Source organism: Sitophilus oryzae, unplaced genomic scaffold (genome assembly GCF_002938485.1).
Source record: "Sitophilus oryzae breed Bouriz unplaced genomic scaffold, Soryzae_2.0 scaffold_465_pilon_pilon, whole genome shotgun sequence".
NCBI lineage: Eukaryota > Metazoa > Arthropoda > Insecta > Coleoptera > Curculionidae > Sitophilus > Sitophilus oryzae.
Window position 1 is genome coordinate 1224497 of NW_022147046.1, and position 16807 is coordinate 1241303.

The 16807-nt window shown below is 32.3% G+C and overlaps 1 protein-coding gene across 1 annotated transcript in view; it reads right to left on the bottom strand.

Moving 5' to 3' along the window:
- The window catches only part of LOC115885903 (kalirin), a 402576-nt gene that overhangs the window by 42891 nt on the left and 342878 nt on the right, over positions 1-16807 (bottom strand). The window contains exon 26 of the mRNA XM_030904931.1: positions 6836-6953. Within this exon, the coding sequence (XP_030760791.1) occupies positions 6836-6953 (118 nt within the window). The remainder of the gene's footprint in view (positions 1-6835; positions 6954-16807) is intronic.

Sequence of the window (16807 nt, forward strand, 5' to 3'; positions counted from 1 at the left end):
AGGAACTGTGCGCGATAGCCTGGTGCCTCCGAGCATTAATTTATAGGAAGGTGATCTAGGGGAAAGGGGATCTCGTCGCGGAATAGTTCTGAACTTTATGACTGAATTGAAGGGAGGGAGAGTATTGGGTTCTTGAACAGTTCAGAACTGCACAACTGCATGAATTGGAGGACAGTAAGTGATGAGGCGTTATGGTGTTTCCCCATTTTCCCCACAGATAGTGCGTTCGCCGTAGTTTCTTAGCTTCCATCTACTGAGGTGTTCATTGTGGAGACAGTGGTCTGTTAAAAACCCAGGGTTAATCCGAAGATAGTTCTTACTTAAACTAAGGAAAATCTTTGAATTTTCTCCGCCGGCGGGCGCCGTAAGTCCCGAGAAATTTCTTCGAGTGTCTTAGACCGCTGCAAGATTCCTATTCCAGGTCCTGGATGGATTCTTCTAGGTTCTTGAGTTCGACTTTAAGTTGATTGAGTTCTGGTCCAGTTAGTAGGTCGTTCGCTCCTTTTCTAGCTAGATGGTTTACTTTGTTATTACCTTCTATCCCTTCGTGGGCTGGCACCCAGTATAGGAGTATATTATTTTCTTTGCCTAATTTTAGCTTCTCTAGGCATTCTTTGACCAACTTAGATTTGATCGTTAATTACTGTCCTCCATTCACGCAGTTGTGCAGCTCTGAACTGTTTAAGAACGCGATACTCTCACTCCATTCAATTGAGTCATAAAGTTTAGAATTGTTCCGCGCCATATGGAGGCACCAGGCTATCGCGCACAGCTCCTTTCAGAACCGTTCTGAGCAGCCCAGGGCGTAAAGCTCTGGAACTTGAAGTTCGCGAATGGAGGACAGCAAATGACTCGCTCGTAAGATACGTCGAGTCAAAATACTATCACTGCCTTGATATCGTAAGAGATACAGTTACAGCACTTAATGAAATAAAAGTTGTATTTGTAGGAAACACTGATGGTGGGTGGCGTAACTCATGTTTTTGATTTTTTAGTTATGCCGTTACGTGAGATAGGGGACGATATATGAAACATTATTTGTATTGGTATATCGGGTGTTTTTCAAATGTGGCTCACCCGTATCACTTTTTTTACTTTTCTCAAACAAAAACGATATTTGTATGTTAGTATACCGGGCGCGTCTCAAAAGTGGCTCACCCCTATAACTTTTTTTTATTTTTTTGAGGTAAAAAATGAGAGGTATTATTGGTATGTTAGTATATGACATAAGTTAGGATTGATTGACGCATTCAGTTGTTCAGTTGTTTTTGGTCACTTCCTGTTTCACCGGAAATGACTACAACTTTTAATTTTTAAATGGCACCCTCGGTATATTTCTACTTTATTCAATAGAAAATGACACTCTGAATATAATGACCTATCATATGCCAACGTCTGACATTTTTGAAATTATATTTTAAATTTCAATCTAGAGTGCCATGGCTGTGTTAAAAACACTAATTTTTAATCAAGGAGCCTTGAAAAATAGAATTGATCGTCTAATGTTTTGCGTGTTATGTCCTGGTCGGTTAAGACGCTCAAATCATATTTTTAATCATATCACAATTTTTTAAAATGGAATAAGAGTGGCTTGGTATTAGTATATTTCGAAAAAGCATTTTTTACGAATAATTTCGTACCAAACACTTGGGATTTCGAGACAAATTGTCGTTATGAACCGCATGTTATAATATCATATAAACAATATGCCAAAAATAATGTCAAAAGTTGACATATAATATGTCATTCTATTCATGGTGTCATTTTCTATCCAATAAAGTAGAAATATACCGAGGGTGCCATTTAAAAATCAAAAGTTGTAGTCATTTCCAGTAAAACAGGAAGTGACCAAAAATAATTGAATACGTCAATCAATCCTAATTTATGTCAACTAACATACCAAATCTCGTTTTTTTATCTAAAGTTTTTAAACCAGTGGATTTTTTATTTAAATCTATGATTAAAATAAAAAAAATCCGTTGACTTAAATTGAATTATGATTAAAAATACGATTGTAGCATTTTTTAAGTGGCCGGGAATGGTCACGAAAAACGTTCGACTGTTACATGTATCTTTCCAAGGCTCCTTGATTGATTATATGAAAATATCATTTTAAAGGCTGATTCATGGTACACCGTGACGGGCCGGGGCCGTGCGACGGTGAAGGCACGGCCAAACATTGTCAAATTTTTACTTATGCATTCATGCTAAGCCGAGCACGGGCCGAGCTTCGCCGGAACGCGTCCGTGCCCCGTCCGAGAGATGTCGGTGTACATTTTTCCTCGGATCCGCTACGGTCCGGCCCCGTTGCGGCAAACATAAATGAGTCGCCCGGGCTAAATACTTCGTTCGTCTACGGGCCTATAGCGACTGTTTTCTAGCAGTGTTGCCGCACCCAACTTTTAGCGCGTACCACATTATAAACTAAAAATGTACCACTTTGGTACAATTTTTTAAAGCACAACAAATACATCTGCAAATGACTTTAACCGGTTTGGTCGCTGTGAATTTCTTCATAAATTTCTACATAAAAAAACTTCCTGGAGAAAGACACAAATCGAGACGAAAAATATGAAATAGAAATTCAGAAAACCCAATTATAAGTATGTATAGGTTGAAGAAATCTAAGTAATTCTAATACTACACACAATACTTGGAAAACTTAAATTTTATTAAAAAAAAACGCAAATAACGAAGCATGTTAGAAACAGTAAATTTTCAAGTTTTTTCTTTGGGTTATTTAATATAGGCAACGCTATGGACATTACAACGTTTATAATACGTCGTTAATTAATGCGGATTATCTCCGAATGGTATCGGTAAGCGCGTTTAATGCAATATCAACGACAATAATTATTAAATATCTATTCATTTTCGGTGCGCGTGGGAAATAATTATTGTACCAAATTATCCTGGATTTGAAAATGTAGTACCACTGTACCAAATAGAATTAAAAGTATCAAATTTGGTACAAATGTACCACTGCGGCAACACTGTTTTCTAGAATATAATCGGCACGGACATGATCCCCGTTGTCCACTCGGTGTAGCATATATTGAAGGCCCGGACGTGGCTCGGTGTCTACTTTACGGAACGTGCCCGGCTCGGGTACGGCCCGGTGTACCATGAATCAGCCTTAACACCTAAGCATAAAAGTACGAAAATATATTATTAAACTGACATAAAGTGTCAAATTCAACGAGCGTAACCATATAATTTCTAGATACATAATTACTTACAAGGTATTACCGTTGATTGAAGAAATAAGAAGATGCGCAACCTTATCGGCGATTTCGTGGCACAAAACTTGTCCGAGATGTAGCTAGCGATACCGTCAGCCTGTCCGAGATGTAGTTTAGCTCTGCGCCGCTGCGCGCAGGGTCGTTTACAGCGCAGCGGATAAAGAATACTATACCGTAGTTCTGCTTTCAGTCGACAGAGTGGGAGACAGTGTTGCCAGAATTACGGATTAATCCGTAGATTTACGGATTTAGCAACAATCTACATATATAAAATGCTAATGTTTATCTGTGTCGTCTCTACTGAAGTAACGACTTGCTCTAGAAAGTTGCTTTTTTACTAAAAGATAGCTAATTGGCTCTTCTAAAAACTGTCGTCGCCGGATTTTTTGTTTTTCATTTAATTAAAAAAAAAATAAAAAGTATTTTTTCCCTGATGTCGTGGCGGATGCGCCAGGCTTCATCTAGTTTAATATAATATTATATCATTAAACAAAGAACGGCGTCAGAGTTGGCATGGAAATGAAGATCTCTGTTACTTCATATGTAAAATATTATGGTAAATGTCAAAGGTTGTCATTTCCAAGCCAACTAATCGACTTTTTCCGATCTAACGAAATATTCAGTACCTATAAAAGAATTTATATGTTTGTTCTTTATTCTATGCTTAACACGAATAAATTTTTAATACATAAAGGCGGATTTTTCATCCAAAGATATTTTCTTTATATTACACATCAGTTCCACACCGTCTTCGATATGCCTTCGCTAGCCGAATTAGCAATGAGTAAAGAATACAAGGACACGTAACGCCCATATCGGGCTGCAGCAGAATTTGTGACCTTAGACGCCATTTCTTTGGAAGCAACGAATGAATCATCAGCTGGTCATCAGCGACAATTTTAGCGATTTTAAAAAGTTGGTTGTGTTAGTGAACTTTGTATAAACTCTATTACAATGGTAATTTGTTCAGCTTTCAAGTGTAAAAGGCACAATGATAAGAAAGAGCCAGGAGTTACGTTTTATAGGGAAATAAACAATCCACTCCGTGTTTTTTTTTATTGAATTTGATACTTATTTTTCTGATATTATATGTACTTGATATTTGCTATACGTCGATACTAGTTTTGTACCTTTTGTTAACATTTTAATACGTTTTTTTTTTTCGTAATTAATTAGTATGATACGACCGGATACATCATAGGCGTAGTAAAAAGATTTATCAAAAATATAAATATCGCTTCAAGCGGCTATGTTAAGAAAAATATGTGCCACGGCACTGTTTGGAAGAACGGTCACAGTTTGGTCTCGTGTGTTATTTGTCCTGGTATTCTTTAGTCATTGCAAATTAGACAAAATGAGTGTTTTATGCGTTGGTCGCAGAACGAGCCGTGGCTCCACCGTACAGCACTTGAGATGTAAATGGAAATCAAATCAGCCTTGACACGAATTTGCCCATTAGGTTGCATATCTTCCCAATTCTTACAGTTAATGGTATTACTTTCAAGCGTTTTTTATATTATTTGGAACGTTTAAAATTGTTTCGAAAATGATTTGATTGAAAATAAATGGCATGTATTCGGAGTAAAAATGACTTTTTAAACGTACAGCCTCATCACGAAAAGTATCATTTTTATTTATAATAAAACAATATACTATTTTTTCCTCGCCTGTAACAACCGCGCAACCCGTACAACCCCGCCACAACAAGTATCATTTTACTCCTAATAAAACAATATACCAATTTATATAGGAATATGAATTATTTTTGTTGACGACTATACAAATTATATTAAACCAATTGTGCATTTTTATTTTATGCACATAGAGATCTGTGACGATAAAATTCTCTAAATTTACTTAAAAAGCTTTTTCGCTATAATAAATCGGTAATTTACTATTAATCGAACATTAATTTAAACACGCAAATCATCGAGAAAGTCGAGAGTAATTTTTACGTTTATATAACAGCACATTTCGGCATAGAATCTCTAAATATTTACGGGATCGTCGAATCGCATTTATAAACATTCGGTCGTTTTAAATGTACGTTCTGTATTGTGTACGTGCCCGAATCCCATTTTTCTTCCTAGACAAACTTTAATATTTTGCGGATTAGTAACCAGTACGAACGGTTCCTGTTTATCTATTTCGCGGAAAATGATTCAAGTTTAGATGAACAAATAATAGATATATGAAAAATGTAGTACAATATTACAATAAACATCTATTATACTCTATATAATCACATATCACACATCACTATGCATATGAGTATTACAGATAAAGTACAGGGTGGGTCAAATTAGACGCTTTTAAAGGGAAACGCCATTTTCTATAGAAGATAGACGGAAAGTAATATCAGTGTCTGGAGCTCAATTTTTATCAAAAACATGATAGTGAAACCCGCACATCGATATCTGTTACCGTTTTGGAGTTACGGGTTGTTTTTCAAAAATGTGCATTTTTAACAAATCGCTGTAACTTATTTGCTATGGAAAATCTTGTATTTTTATGAAAACCCATTTCCCATGCACCTTTTTACGCCGAATTTAATGGTTTAAGTATATTTTTTTTAGAATTAATAATTTAAGAGTTATCAACAAAAAAAATTATTTGGGACACTCTGTATATTTTTAATTAACTGCAAATGAATTAAAATTACCATTCCAAAAATATAACATACTTAATATTTTGTCATAGTCCCCTTCGAAATACAGAATTTTTAAAACTTTAAACTAGTAGGCTTTGGACCCCATATTGATGATCTGCCCCTAATGAAACTCGAAAACATATTTTTTCCAGCAAGACGAGGTCTCAGAACGCTGAAGTTATCAGCAAATTTTTGCAGCCAATTTCGAGAATAATTGAGCTGTCCAAGATCCCAGCCGTTGGCCACCGAGGCCGCCGAATTTAGCGCCTATGGATTTTTAACTTTGCGGAAGAATAAATGTTCTTATTTTTAAATTGCCAGTATAATCTAGACAAAAAATATAAGTACTAAGCGGTTATGCAAGGGTATCTTTCACCCCTACTGGGTTAATGAATCCCTCGAGAAATGTTCAAAAACGGTCCCGTCTATCCATAACAGAAGACGGTCGACATATCGAACACGTAGTAAAATCTCATTTCTTGGTTTGCTATTTATTTTTATTATAATTATTATAGATATAGTTTAAATGTGTTGATGTTGTTATAGTTTAAATTGTTAGAAAATTCTGCATCTCTCATTGCAAGTATTATTTTCGTTTTAATTGCTGTTCACAGCTAGAATTTTTTTTGCATTACAGCCGGCGCCGTCCAAAGCCTACTTATTCAAAGTTGAGCTCCAGACACCGATATTAGTTTTCGTCTATCTCCTATAGTAAAGGATGTTACCCTCGATGTTATCCTTTAAAAGCGTCCAATTTGGCACACCTTGTACATTATAGTTTTTTTTATTATAATTTTAAGTAAAATATGACTTTACTTTTGCTTTACTTTCTCATTAGATTGAATTCAGAATACATTGCTTTGAAAACTTTGATATTAAAGAAACACAAAAAATACGATCTTTTGAGTTCTAAAATAATAGAGAATGATGACATAGCACTTACCTTGATTCGTTTATCTGAGCCAGTCTTCTTCAAAGGCGGCTTGGAATCGAGAGGACCCTGTGTTTTGTCGACTTTTCCTTGGGAGAGTTTACGTAAAGGTGGCGGTAACCATTTTCTCCTGAAAAGAAACAAAAAAAGATATATAAAAAAAACATGAAACACACTGCAGTTCAAAACATATTGCACCAAAATTTTTGTTCATACTTATTGAAATTGTAAGTATAGTCTGTCCAGCGAGAAAATCTATGATAGTGACAGTTTTACCTGTTTTACCTGTCATTTTTTGGATGTCGTCTGTCGATCTTCCTTGACTAGTTGGACAGACTATATTGAAAAAAGTAACTTGGAATAAACGTTTTTTTTTTCATTAGGATGTTTATCAATCAATAATAACATATTAATACTTTATTTAACCAAAGAAATCTATGACTTTCTATGGTCAGAATTACTGTAAATTTAAAGCATAATATTGAGAGAGTTTTCTTTGCCAAATTAATCATCATTAATTTAAATTATTATGGACATTCTTAAAAAACAAAATTTATAGTAATACCAACTACCAGAATATGAAAACATGTTCTTTATGATATGTTTGATTCTACAGATTAATTTAAAAAATGATTCGCATCAAATACTGCTGCCTTTTGTGATAATTAAGAAATAGTGTTTTTATTATTATTATTATTTAATTTACTACAACATGAATAACTTTTAAAATTTCCATCCCTCCGTAAACTATCTTAACATAGTATCCAATACTACTACACAAAAAATCAAAAAATAAAAACATTTACATACATAAATAAAACCACTAGATGCTCGACTAACATCAATTGATTCAACAGCCTCTTCAAATTTAGATAACGCACATAAATAAAATAAGAACTTAAAATTACCCACTTTTCACAAATTGTCAAGGTTAAGAGAAATTTAATGAAAATCGAAAAAAATATGTCAATGTCAATACAGATAACAAAACTCTTATTTATCTCAGATTGGCGTCATAAGTACAGTATGTATGAATTTTGTGCCTTATTTCCTATAGATACCTTAAAGTTTTTACTGTTCATACTAACATGAAGGAAATTATTTTTTGATGACACTATCATGACTTTATAAATGTGCGTACATCCAACCTTGGGGTCTACCTAACTGAGGTTTCTTTAAAAAGATGTTCAGAGATCTTCAGAAAATAGTATATTATTTATTTAGTTAGTAGGAGGAAGGAAAGTAAAATAATAACTAAAGTAAAATATAACTTAAAGGCACAAATTTACTAAGTAATTTATAACGGCTCTTTCTACAGTATCTATTTTGTTATAACGGCGGCGTTATGAAATTATAACTAATATTTGAAAGGAAAATGACATTCCTCGATTCAGTAATTTGTATTTCAACAAAAGGTCTGTTCGTTTTCCTGTTATTATCGATTCTGAATCGTCCTAGAACTCTCCAGCGCATGCGCAAATGAAATAATGTCTTCATATTTCCTTCTGCGCATACGCATCACAATTCTAGGACGGTTCAGAATCGGTAATAACAGGAAAACGAAAAAAGCTAAAGAACCACAAAAATCTGACTCTGATAGTCTAGTCAAATAATTGTCAAATTCTTAAAAAACTCAAAAAAGCTTTTTGGAGGAAAGTTTTGGGGTAGTTCGAATTTCTTCCGTTAATTACGTGTTTTGCGGTGCTGAATTAGCATCTAAGGTTTGCCAACAAAATTTCGTGATGAATCATGGAGAAAAATGCAAAAAAATTAAAAAAAAAATCTGGATTTTTTGCGGTTTTTTGTTCATAACGTCAAAAATATCAACTTTTTCAGGGTAAAGTAAATATAATTTCCTATAATTGTTGTTAATTATTTTTTTCTCTGAAGAACTGTTCTGTTTACTACACATTCTTTATATAAATATTATGTTTTACTTAAATATAATGAATTGAATCCGTCCGTCATTAATGTTTTTAAAGTCTTCTACAGATCCCGTCAAAATCATAAAATGCAAAAAAATGTCAAGTCTTGCGATCTTCCATAAAACCAAGTCAGTTATTTGTTATGGAAGCACCTGTTCGATAACTTTGTTATAAATTGTTATTCAATATCAATTACCTATCACAATTTATAGATACCGTATCAAAATTAGACATCTTTACAAAAAAATCCTATATGGGTATTTCGCCACTGCAAGAAAATCTACGAAATAAAATAGTTATTTTATGTAAACACTTCTGCGTTAATCCCAAACGGAAACTACTTGTCAGAAGTTAGGTTTAAAGATATACAAATTTGCCTAACGAACAAAAAAATGCTTGACGGTTTCGGAAAGTTTATCTTTTTCCGTCTTAAAAAAATTCAAAGAATAAAGAAAAAAACTATTTAAAATATTTAAATTCAACTATTCGAGAACACCTTACTTTTTTAAAACAGATACGTCTACAAAAACCGTTGACGTTCTGTTAAAATGACATTATATCAAGTTAAACTAACAAAATTAACAATTACTACCTGATAACAATTAGATTAATAAGGTAAAACCAAAAAGCCCCAAACTTTCTGTATGATTATTTTTAATTTTTACGTATGGTATGTTTATTTATGTTATGTTCTTTAAAATCAAAAAAGCGATTGCCATACATTACTAACATCTACAGATGCATGAGCAATACATTTACTTTTATTAGATTGTATTAAAATAGCCTCTTTTATTTTTCTTTTAGAGGCTATCGCTTCTTTCATTATAATTTTGGCGTTATTAAAATTTATTCTGTGCCCTGTGTCCCATGAATGCTGACAAATCTTAGATTTGTGAAAATCTCCCTTTCATAAATAATCTTGATGTTCTTATGATAATTATAATGGCTCGGCACCATAATTGTAAGAGAATAATGTACTAATTTGATTATTTATCTTAGTGCAATTGAGTTGTGTCATAAAAAGAAGAGTAATAAATTAGTTAAATAAAAATAAAGTATAAACGTACAAGAAGTCGTAGATATACAGCACCCAAGTCTCCAATTGGAACCCCACACTATCCATCACTGTAACTTTTAACTAAACGTTTCTCAAAAATACCTAAATCGATAATTTTTGCACTATTTTAATATTCCAATGTACATAAAAGAAAAAATAGAAAAACACGCTTATTACAATACAGTGAAAACTAGCCAGCAAACTAGACCACTGAGAATGGAGATCTACACATAGATCTCCGATAAATTCTCCCATCCGAGGTACAGGAGAAAGGGCAGTTCGATACGGATAGCCGCTGAGTTGGATATTTTAAATCTGGATATGGCAAGATCGATGCCAGGATGTCCTGGTAGGGTGAAACAAGCGGGATGGTAAATATAGGCCGACCAATTTGTATTTTTCGCTTAGCTTTTTTTGTTTTTGTCTCATTAAAAACCAAATTAGTGGAGTTTGTAAGATAAAAAAATTGCCAGCTGATTTGATGGTGTTAAAATAAGAGGGTATTATACTGGTTGTTTTATCAGAAAGAATTATAATATTTCTCATATACAGGGTTATTTATGTTATTCGACACGGAGTATTGTAGCTAAATAATTCGATTTTTAGTAAGCATTGGCGTCGTTGAATGACTACTTAACATTATTTTAATAGGATGCAATATCATTTTTTAAAGGTGGCACCCCATATATTATTACATTTTTGGTTTCTACGATTAGTTATTCCATGTTAAAAAGTTGAATAATGCGTTTTTTACCTTGTTTATGAAAATAAGTATAAAGTATTTTATACAGGGTAGTTATCACATAAGACACGGAGTATTGTAGCTAAACGATTAGATTTTTGCAAATTGTAAGTTAGGGCTACAATTTAAAAATATTTTTACATGATACAGAGTGTCCCAAATAAATAAAACATATCAAAGTTGTATTTCTTTTAAATAGAACACCCTGTATATTATTAAATTTTTGGTTTCTACGACTAAAATAAAGATAAATTGATTAAGGTTTACCGCATTTTAACCTTGACGTTTTTGAAATATTTAGGTTTTTGTCAAAGTACAGTAATAATTTTAATGCTTTACTATTTCTCTAGGCGTTTTTAAGTTTTTAAAACCAAATATATGTACTGAAGTATTCCTATTTACTAAATTTTTTGTTGCAATAATAAAAAATATACTACCTTATAGAAAGTGTCTAAAAATTATTTTAAATAATTTCTAGCTTTAAAAGGCAATAACTTGTTTAATTTAACTGGAACACCCTGTATATTTTGTAAGAATCAAATGCACAATTTAATTGTCTACCAAATTGTATTATACCATTTCTTACCATTTCTTACCATTACTATCTCTTCGTAGAAAAAAAAAAGTTTTCGTAGAAAATGAATATTTTCATATAATTTAGACCTCATTTATCAATATACCCATGGAATATTGACATTTTAGATTATTTTTAAAGATGTAACAGATTTTTAAAGAGTACAGATACTATTAAAAAAAATATTTAAATAATTATTAAAGAGCAATTAATATGATTCCAGTACTCAAACGACTTTAATTAACTGTTTACGTTAATTAATAATAATTTATCCAAATACTAAAAATCTGAATTTTGTATGTGTATTAGACAGTGTAGTAAGAAGTAAAACCTTAAAAATTGTATTTCATTTTTTGACGAATGCTTATTTATAACAACAGAGACGTTCATTTTCATAACTTATTATTATATTTATTTCAACTCAAATCCATATTTGTTTAGAATAATTTATTAACTAACACAATTAAGTATGTAATTAATTAATATTTGGGCGGAAATAATGGTGGTATATTTACTTTATGGTATACTTTTTTATAAAGATTTAAATAATTTTCTTTTTGTATACCAATGGGCTAGTAATATTATCGTTTTTAGCACCTGTACATTTTGTACATTTGCTGCTTTAAAAACAATTTAAAATGTCAATATTCCATGGGTATATTGACAAAATAAATAAACTTCAGTAAATATTTAGTATTAAAAACTTTGATACCCTTGGAGAAATGAAGCTTTAAAATATACTGCAATTTCACAAAATTGAAAATAGTTCAAAGACGGTTGATGTTTAAGTGTGTTAAACCTTAACCAAATTTACCTTTATTTTAACCATAGAAACTAAACATGTAATAATATTCAGGGTGTTCCATTTAAAAAAATACAACTTTTATATTTTTATACTTATTTCGGACACTCTGTATCTTGTAAAAATATTATTAAACTGTAGCTCTAATAGTCCTTCAACGACCCCAAAATCTACAATTTGTAAAAATCTAATCGTTTAGCTACAATACTCCGTGTCGTATGTGGTGAACAACCCTGTATATGTATGCTATATTATTAGAAAGCTACAAGGCAAATATTATAATAAAACTATAATACACAGGGTATCTTATTAAAAAAAACATAAGTTTGATTGAGAAAACAACCTTCGGATTGACTGGGTTACAACCCAAAACAAACCACTAAGCACTTTGTGTCAATAATAAAATATTTAGACATTTTATAAAAAAAGATTCTTTTCAGAAAAAATGTATCCAGATCTTGCTGTAGCGTTAATTAGTTATTAATGATATGGTAATCGCAAAACAATTTCCGATGCACGTGATCAACTTAGAGTGACAAGTGATGGCGACAGCCAACACATTTTTATATTTAAACATTTTTACCAAAATTTCATTTAGTCAGGTTTAGACTTTAGTGTCAATATCGAATGATTGATGACGTGCATCGGAAAATGTTTTGCGATTACAATATACAAATTATTTACTTCTTTCGTTTTACCAACACTAAAACTGGCACCTATGCACAATTTTAAAGTAAAAATGATCAGTTAAATATACCTAATTAAATTTCTATAAAACTATTTATTTATCCATAGAAAAAATAATGTTGAAATATAAAATTACAGTAAATTAAAAATATATTTTTTACTATAAAATGTGTTACTTCAAAAATGCACGCATGATGACGATATTGCAAGCATGTCATTTATCTCATGCTATTATCTTATATCGTTATGTCAAATCAAATAAAAATTCTTTAATTTATATTTACAGTAAGATTAGCTAAATTAATGAAGTGACTATAAAAATTTATTACCATTGAAACATTTATAACAAAAAAAAATTCTTTCGAATAAATTTCTGTTTGTTTAAAGTGGCCATTTTGAAGCAAAAGTTATTGTTCTATATTTATAATAATAATAGCTCCCGTATATATCGTTTAACGCCTTGGGAATAGCAAGGTACAGCTTGCCATACTAGAGCCGTTCGGTATACAAGGAAGGTAATGTGGCTAGCACTACGCTTCAACCGCCTATTATTACCTCAGGATTGTGAATCCCAAGTACTCATTTAAAGCTGAGTCGACCTAGGTACCCAAACTATTTTTATTTTAATAAAAATAGTCGGCTGATGCAATGCCGGGTGTGGGAATCGAACCCACTACTTTGAGATTGGTAGACGAGAGCCTATACCTCTACGCCACCTTTTGTTCTATATTTACGAACCAAAAAATAGCAATACTACATTTTCCAGAGTATATTAAAAACAGAAACAGTTATCATAACAGGTATTTTTAACATGAAAAACAAATTTGCTTTAGAATTATAAATATACTTTCTTTTAGATAAGTAAGATTAATTATTATAACTTTTTGTGTCAGACTTTGTGACGTCATGTTGGTTAAACTGCGCTCCCCATATAATTTTATTACAATAAGACAGAGATCTTCACGTCCAAGCCCTCTCTAAAGCCGTTTTTTTTTTCGATCGTATATACAGGGACAGTCTTAAATAAGTACAAATATTTTCAGGGCTGGTAGATCTCGAAGAATAAAAGAAACATATTTTCTCTTTACCGTTTTTCAAATAAGTCCAAAATAACCGAGTTTGTGTAAATTGAAAATTTCCAAAAAAAAAAGTAAATGGTTTTTTGCCTGAATTTTGAGAACCATACAACTTTTTTGGGTGTTCTTTCTTGTAAATGTAATCTACTATCTACGTTGTCATGTTATCAAGAAATTATTGTTTTTAACTAAAAACTAAAAAAAAAAAGCCAAAAATTTTTCAAAAAATTCCAAATTTTCAAAAAAAAATCGCGAAAAAAACTTCGTAATCGCGTTTTTGGGGTCGAAAAAAACCCTTAAAAGTATATATTACTTATTTAAGACTCAGCCTGTATAGTAAAAAACAAGAAGGGTACGGATCAAGAAAATGACGTCTAGAGCTTGACCTCGCCAAAATTAACATCGATTGTCATTCTCCAGCCGTTTTTGACACCGTTTTTTTTTCGATCGTATGGAATTTTTATATTTTCCTTTAGAAGAAAGAGTGAAATATACCACTTCAAATGTTTTTTAAGCAATTTTCCTTAGTTACAACATATTTGAGTGTGTCTTTTCATCTTAACAACACATATTTTGAGTTTTAAGTATTTGTTTTTGTGACGTTATTCTCAGAAGATTGCTATAATAAGCTAATGACAATAATTATTAAAAATGTACTTCAGAAAATATCGCATCAAGTAAGTAATCGGTAAATAAATAGGCATAATAGCAATTGAAATGTAAATAAAATATAATTTTGATTAATTAAATGATATCGTCTGTCCAATGAGTCAGGAAAAATTTGGACTAACGACATCCACAAAACGCCAACTGTTAACTGTCACTGTCAGATATCCACTTGTTGGACTGATTTGTATTGTATTGAATAGTTAATATACAAGCAGTTTTATGTACCGGGTGCGTCTCAAAAGTGGCTCACCAATATAACTTTTTTATATTTTTAAATAAAAAAAAACGAGATTTGGTATGTTAGTATATGACATAAATTAGGATTGATTGACGTATTCAATTGTCACCCTCGGTATTATTCTACTTTATTCGATAGAAAGACAGTCTGAATAGAATCTACTAATATGTCAGCTTTTGACATTTTCGCATATGGTTTATTTGAAATTGTAACATGCGGTTTATAACGGCAATTTAACTTTAAATACCAAGTGTGTGGTATCAAATTATTCATAAAAAATGCCTTTTCCAAATATGCTAATGAGCCACCCTTGTTCCATTTGAAAAAATTGAGATATGATTAAAAATACGATTTAAGCATCTTTTAACTGGTCAGGGCAAGACACTAAAAACATTAGACGATCAAACCCATTTTTCCAAGGTTCCTTGATTAAGAATTAGTGTTTTTTATATAGCCATGGCACTCTAGATTGAATTTTAAAATACAATTTTTTATTAAGCGAGAATGCCAAAAGTTGACATATGATATGTCATTCTATTCAGAATGCCATTTTCTATCGAATAAAATAAAAAATATCGAGGGTGCCATTTAAAAATCAAAAGTTGCAATCATTTCCGATGAAACAGGAAGTGACCAAAAACAATTGAATACGTCAGTCAATCCTAATTTATGTCATATACTGACATACTAAATCTCTTTTTTTTTATCTGAAAAAATAAAAAAGTTATAGGGTTGAGCCACTTTTGAGACGCACCCGGTATAAGGATTTAAAAGCCAGTGCTCCTAAAACTTGTAAACTCTAAAACCCACCTGTCATCAAGCAACTCATCCATACTATGATACTCGCACTTGCACTTGCACAATCTATGAAAGAACTTTCTTAACTTTCCCATATTTAAATATAAAAAAACACAATTCACTTAGATTTAATACTACACAAATATAACACTTTCCATTCTTTCTTCCAGAGTCTCTAGAACTATATAACGGTAGGAAAAACCAAAAAGAATGAGAGTAAATATTTAATATCCTTTTCGCAATAATGGTTCCCAGACACACTATTTTGACAAAAACATTCCTTTTCAATTTTTAAACATAATTGGTTAACTCGGTAAGATTACCTTACTGATAAGATAGCAGTGACTGTGCCTTGTGTATGTAATATATTTTACGTGAACACCTTTGACTTTTATTGGATAGATTAGAAAAAGTATGTTTACCTAGACGTCCGTCGCCCTACTAAGAATTCCAGGTTAAAAATAGGCAAAATAAAAAAAAATAATTGATCCAAAGACGAAATGTGTTATTTTGCGTAATTTGAGCTCGGTCTAAGGTTATAGACTATTTTTTTACCATCTGTGGGTGTTGTAGGGTGAAGCATTTAGTAGTGAATTTTATTTTCGTTAATGATTTTTTTCTGCGTATAATTCTAAAAGAATGGCCAGCAAATTATTACTAAGTAGTCCTAATCCAACTTAATTTACTAAAGACCATGGTGCACTAAAACTGTAAATCAGGAAGAAGAAGACTAACCACTGGAGCATCACAGACATAAGGCAAGGATCATCGGCATCCTATCTTGGTCCAGAGCCAGTACTGGGAATATCCAAATGTATGGCCCGTACTGTACTAAAACTCTGGATTATGGAAAAGCAGAATGTCCACTGGAGTAACAGACAGGGGTACAGGCACAACAAGGCTTTTATTCAAGAACCTAGCTCTAAAACCGCAAAAGAACTGCTAATTCTTAGCAGGAATAAAGTGCGGATTACAACAAACCTCTTGACAGGACACATGGCTGTCAAGTGTTAGCTGAACAAGCTCAACTTGTATACCTGTATCAAGGAAGTCTTTGCTGTAGACTCTGCGATAAAGCTCCTGAAACAGCGGAGCACATAATATGTCACTGCGAGGCTCTGGATCGCAAGCGACACTTTTTATTTGGGAAAGCTAGGCTAGAACCGGAGGAACTATGCTCCCATCCTATCAAGGACATGCATAAGTTAGTGCAGGGCACAGGGATAGGAGAATGAGTGCAGATATAGAAAAGGGGCAAACACAGTAGGCCTCACAGGTCGCAGTGTCTCCGGCGCGGCAGAGGACGGCCCTTTGTTATGAAAAAAAACACACAGACATAGCCAAAGCCATCGTTTATGAATCTAATTCTAAAACAATGCTTAGCAGGGCGAATGTGCGGATTATAACATATGGTCT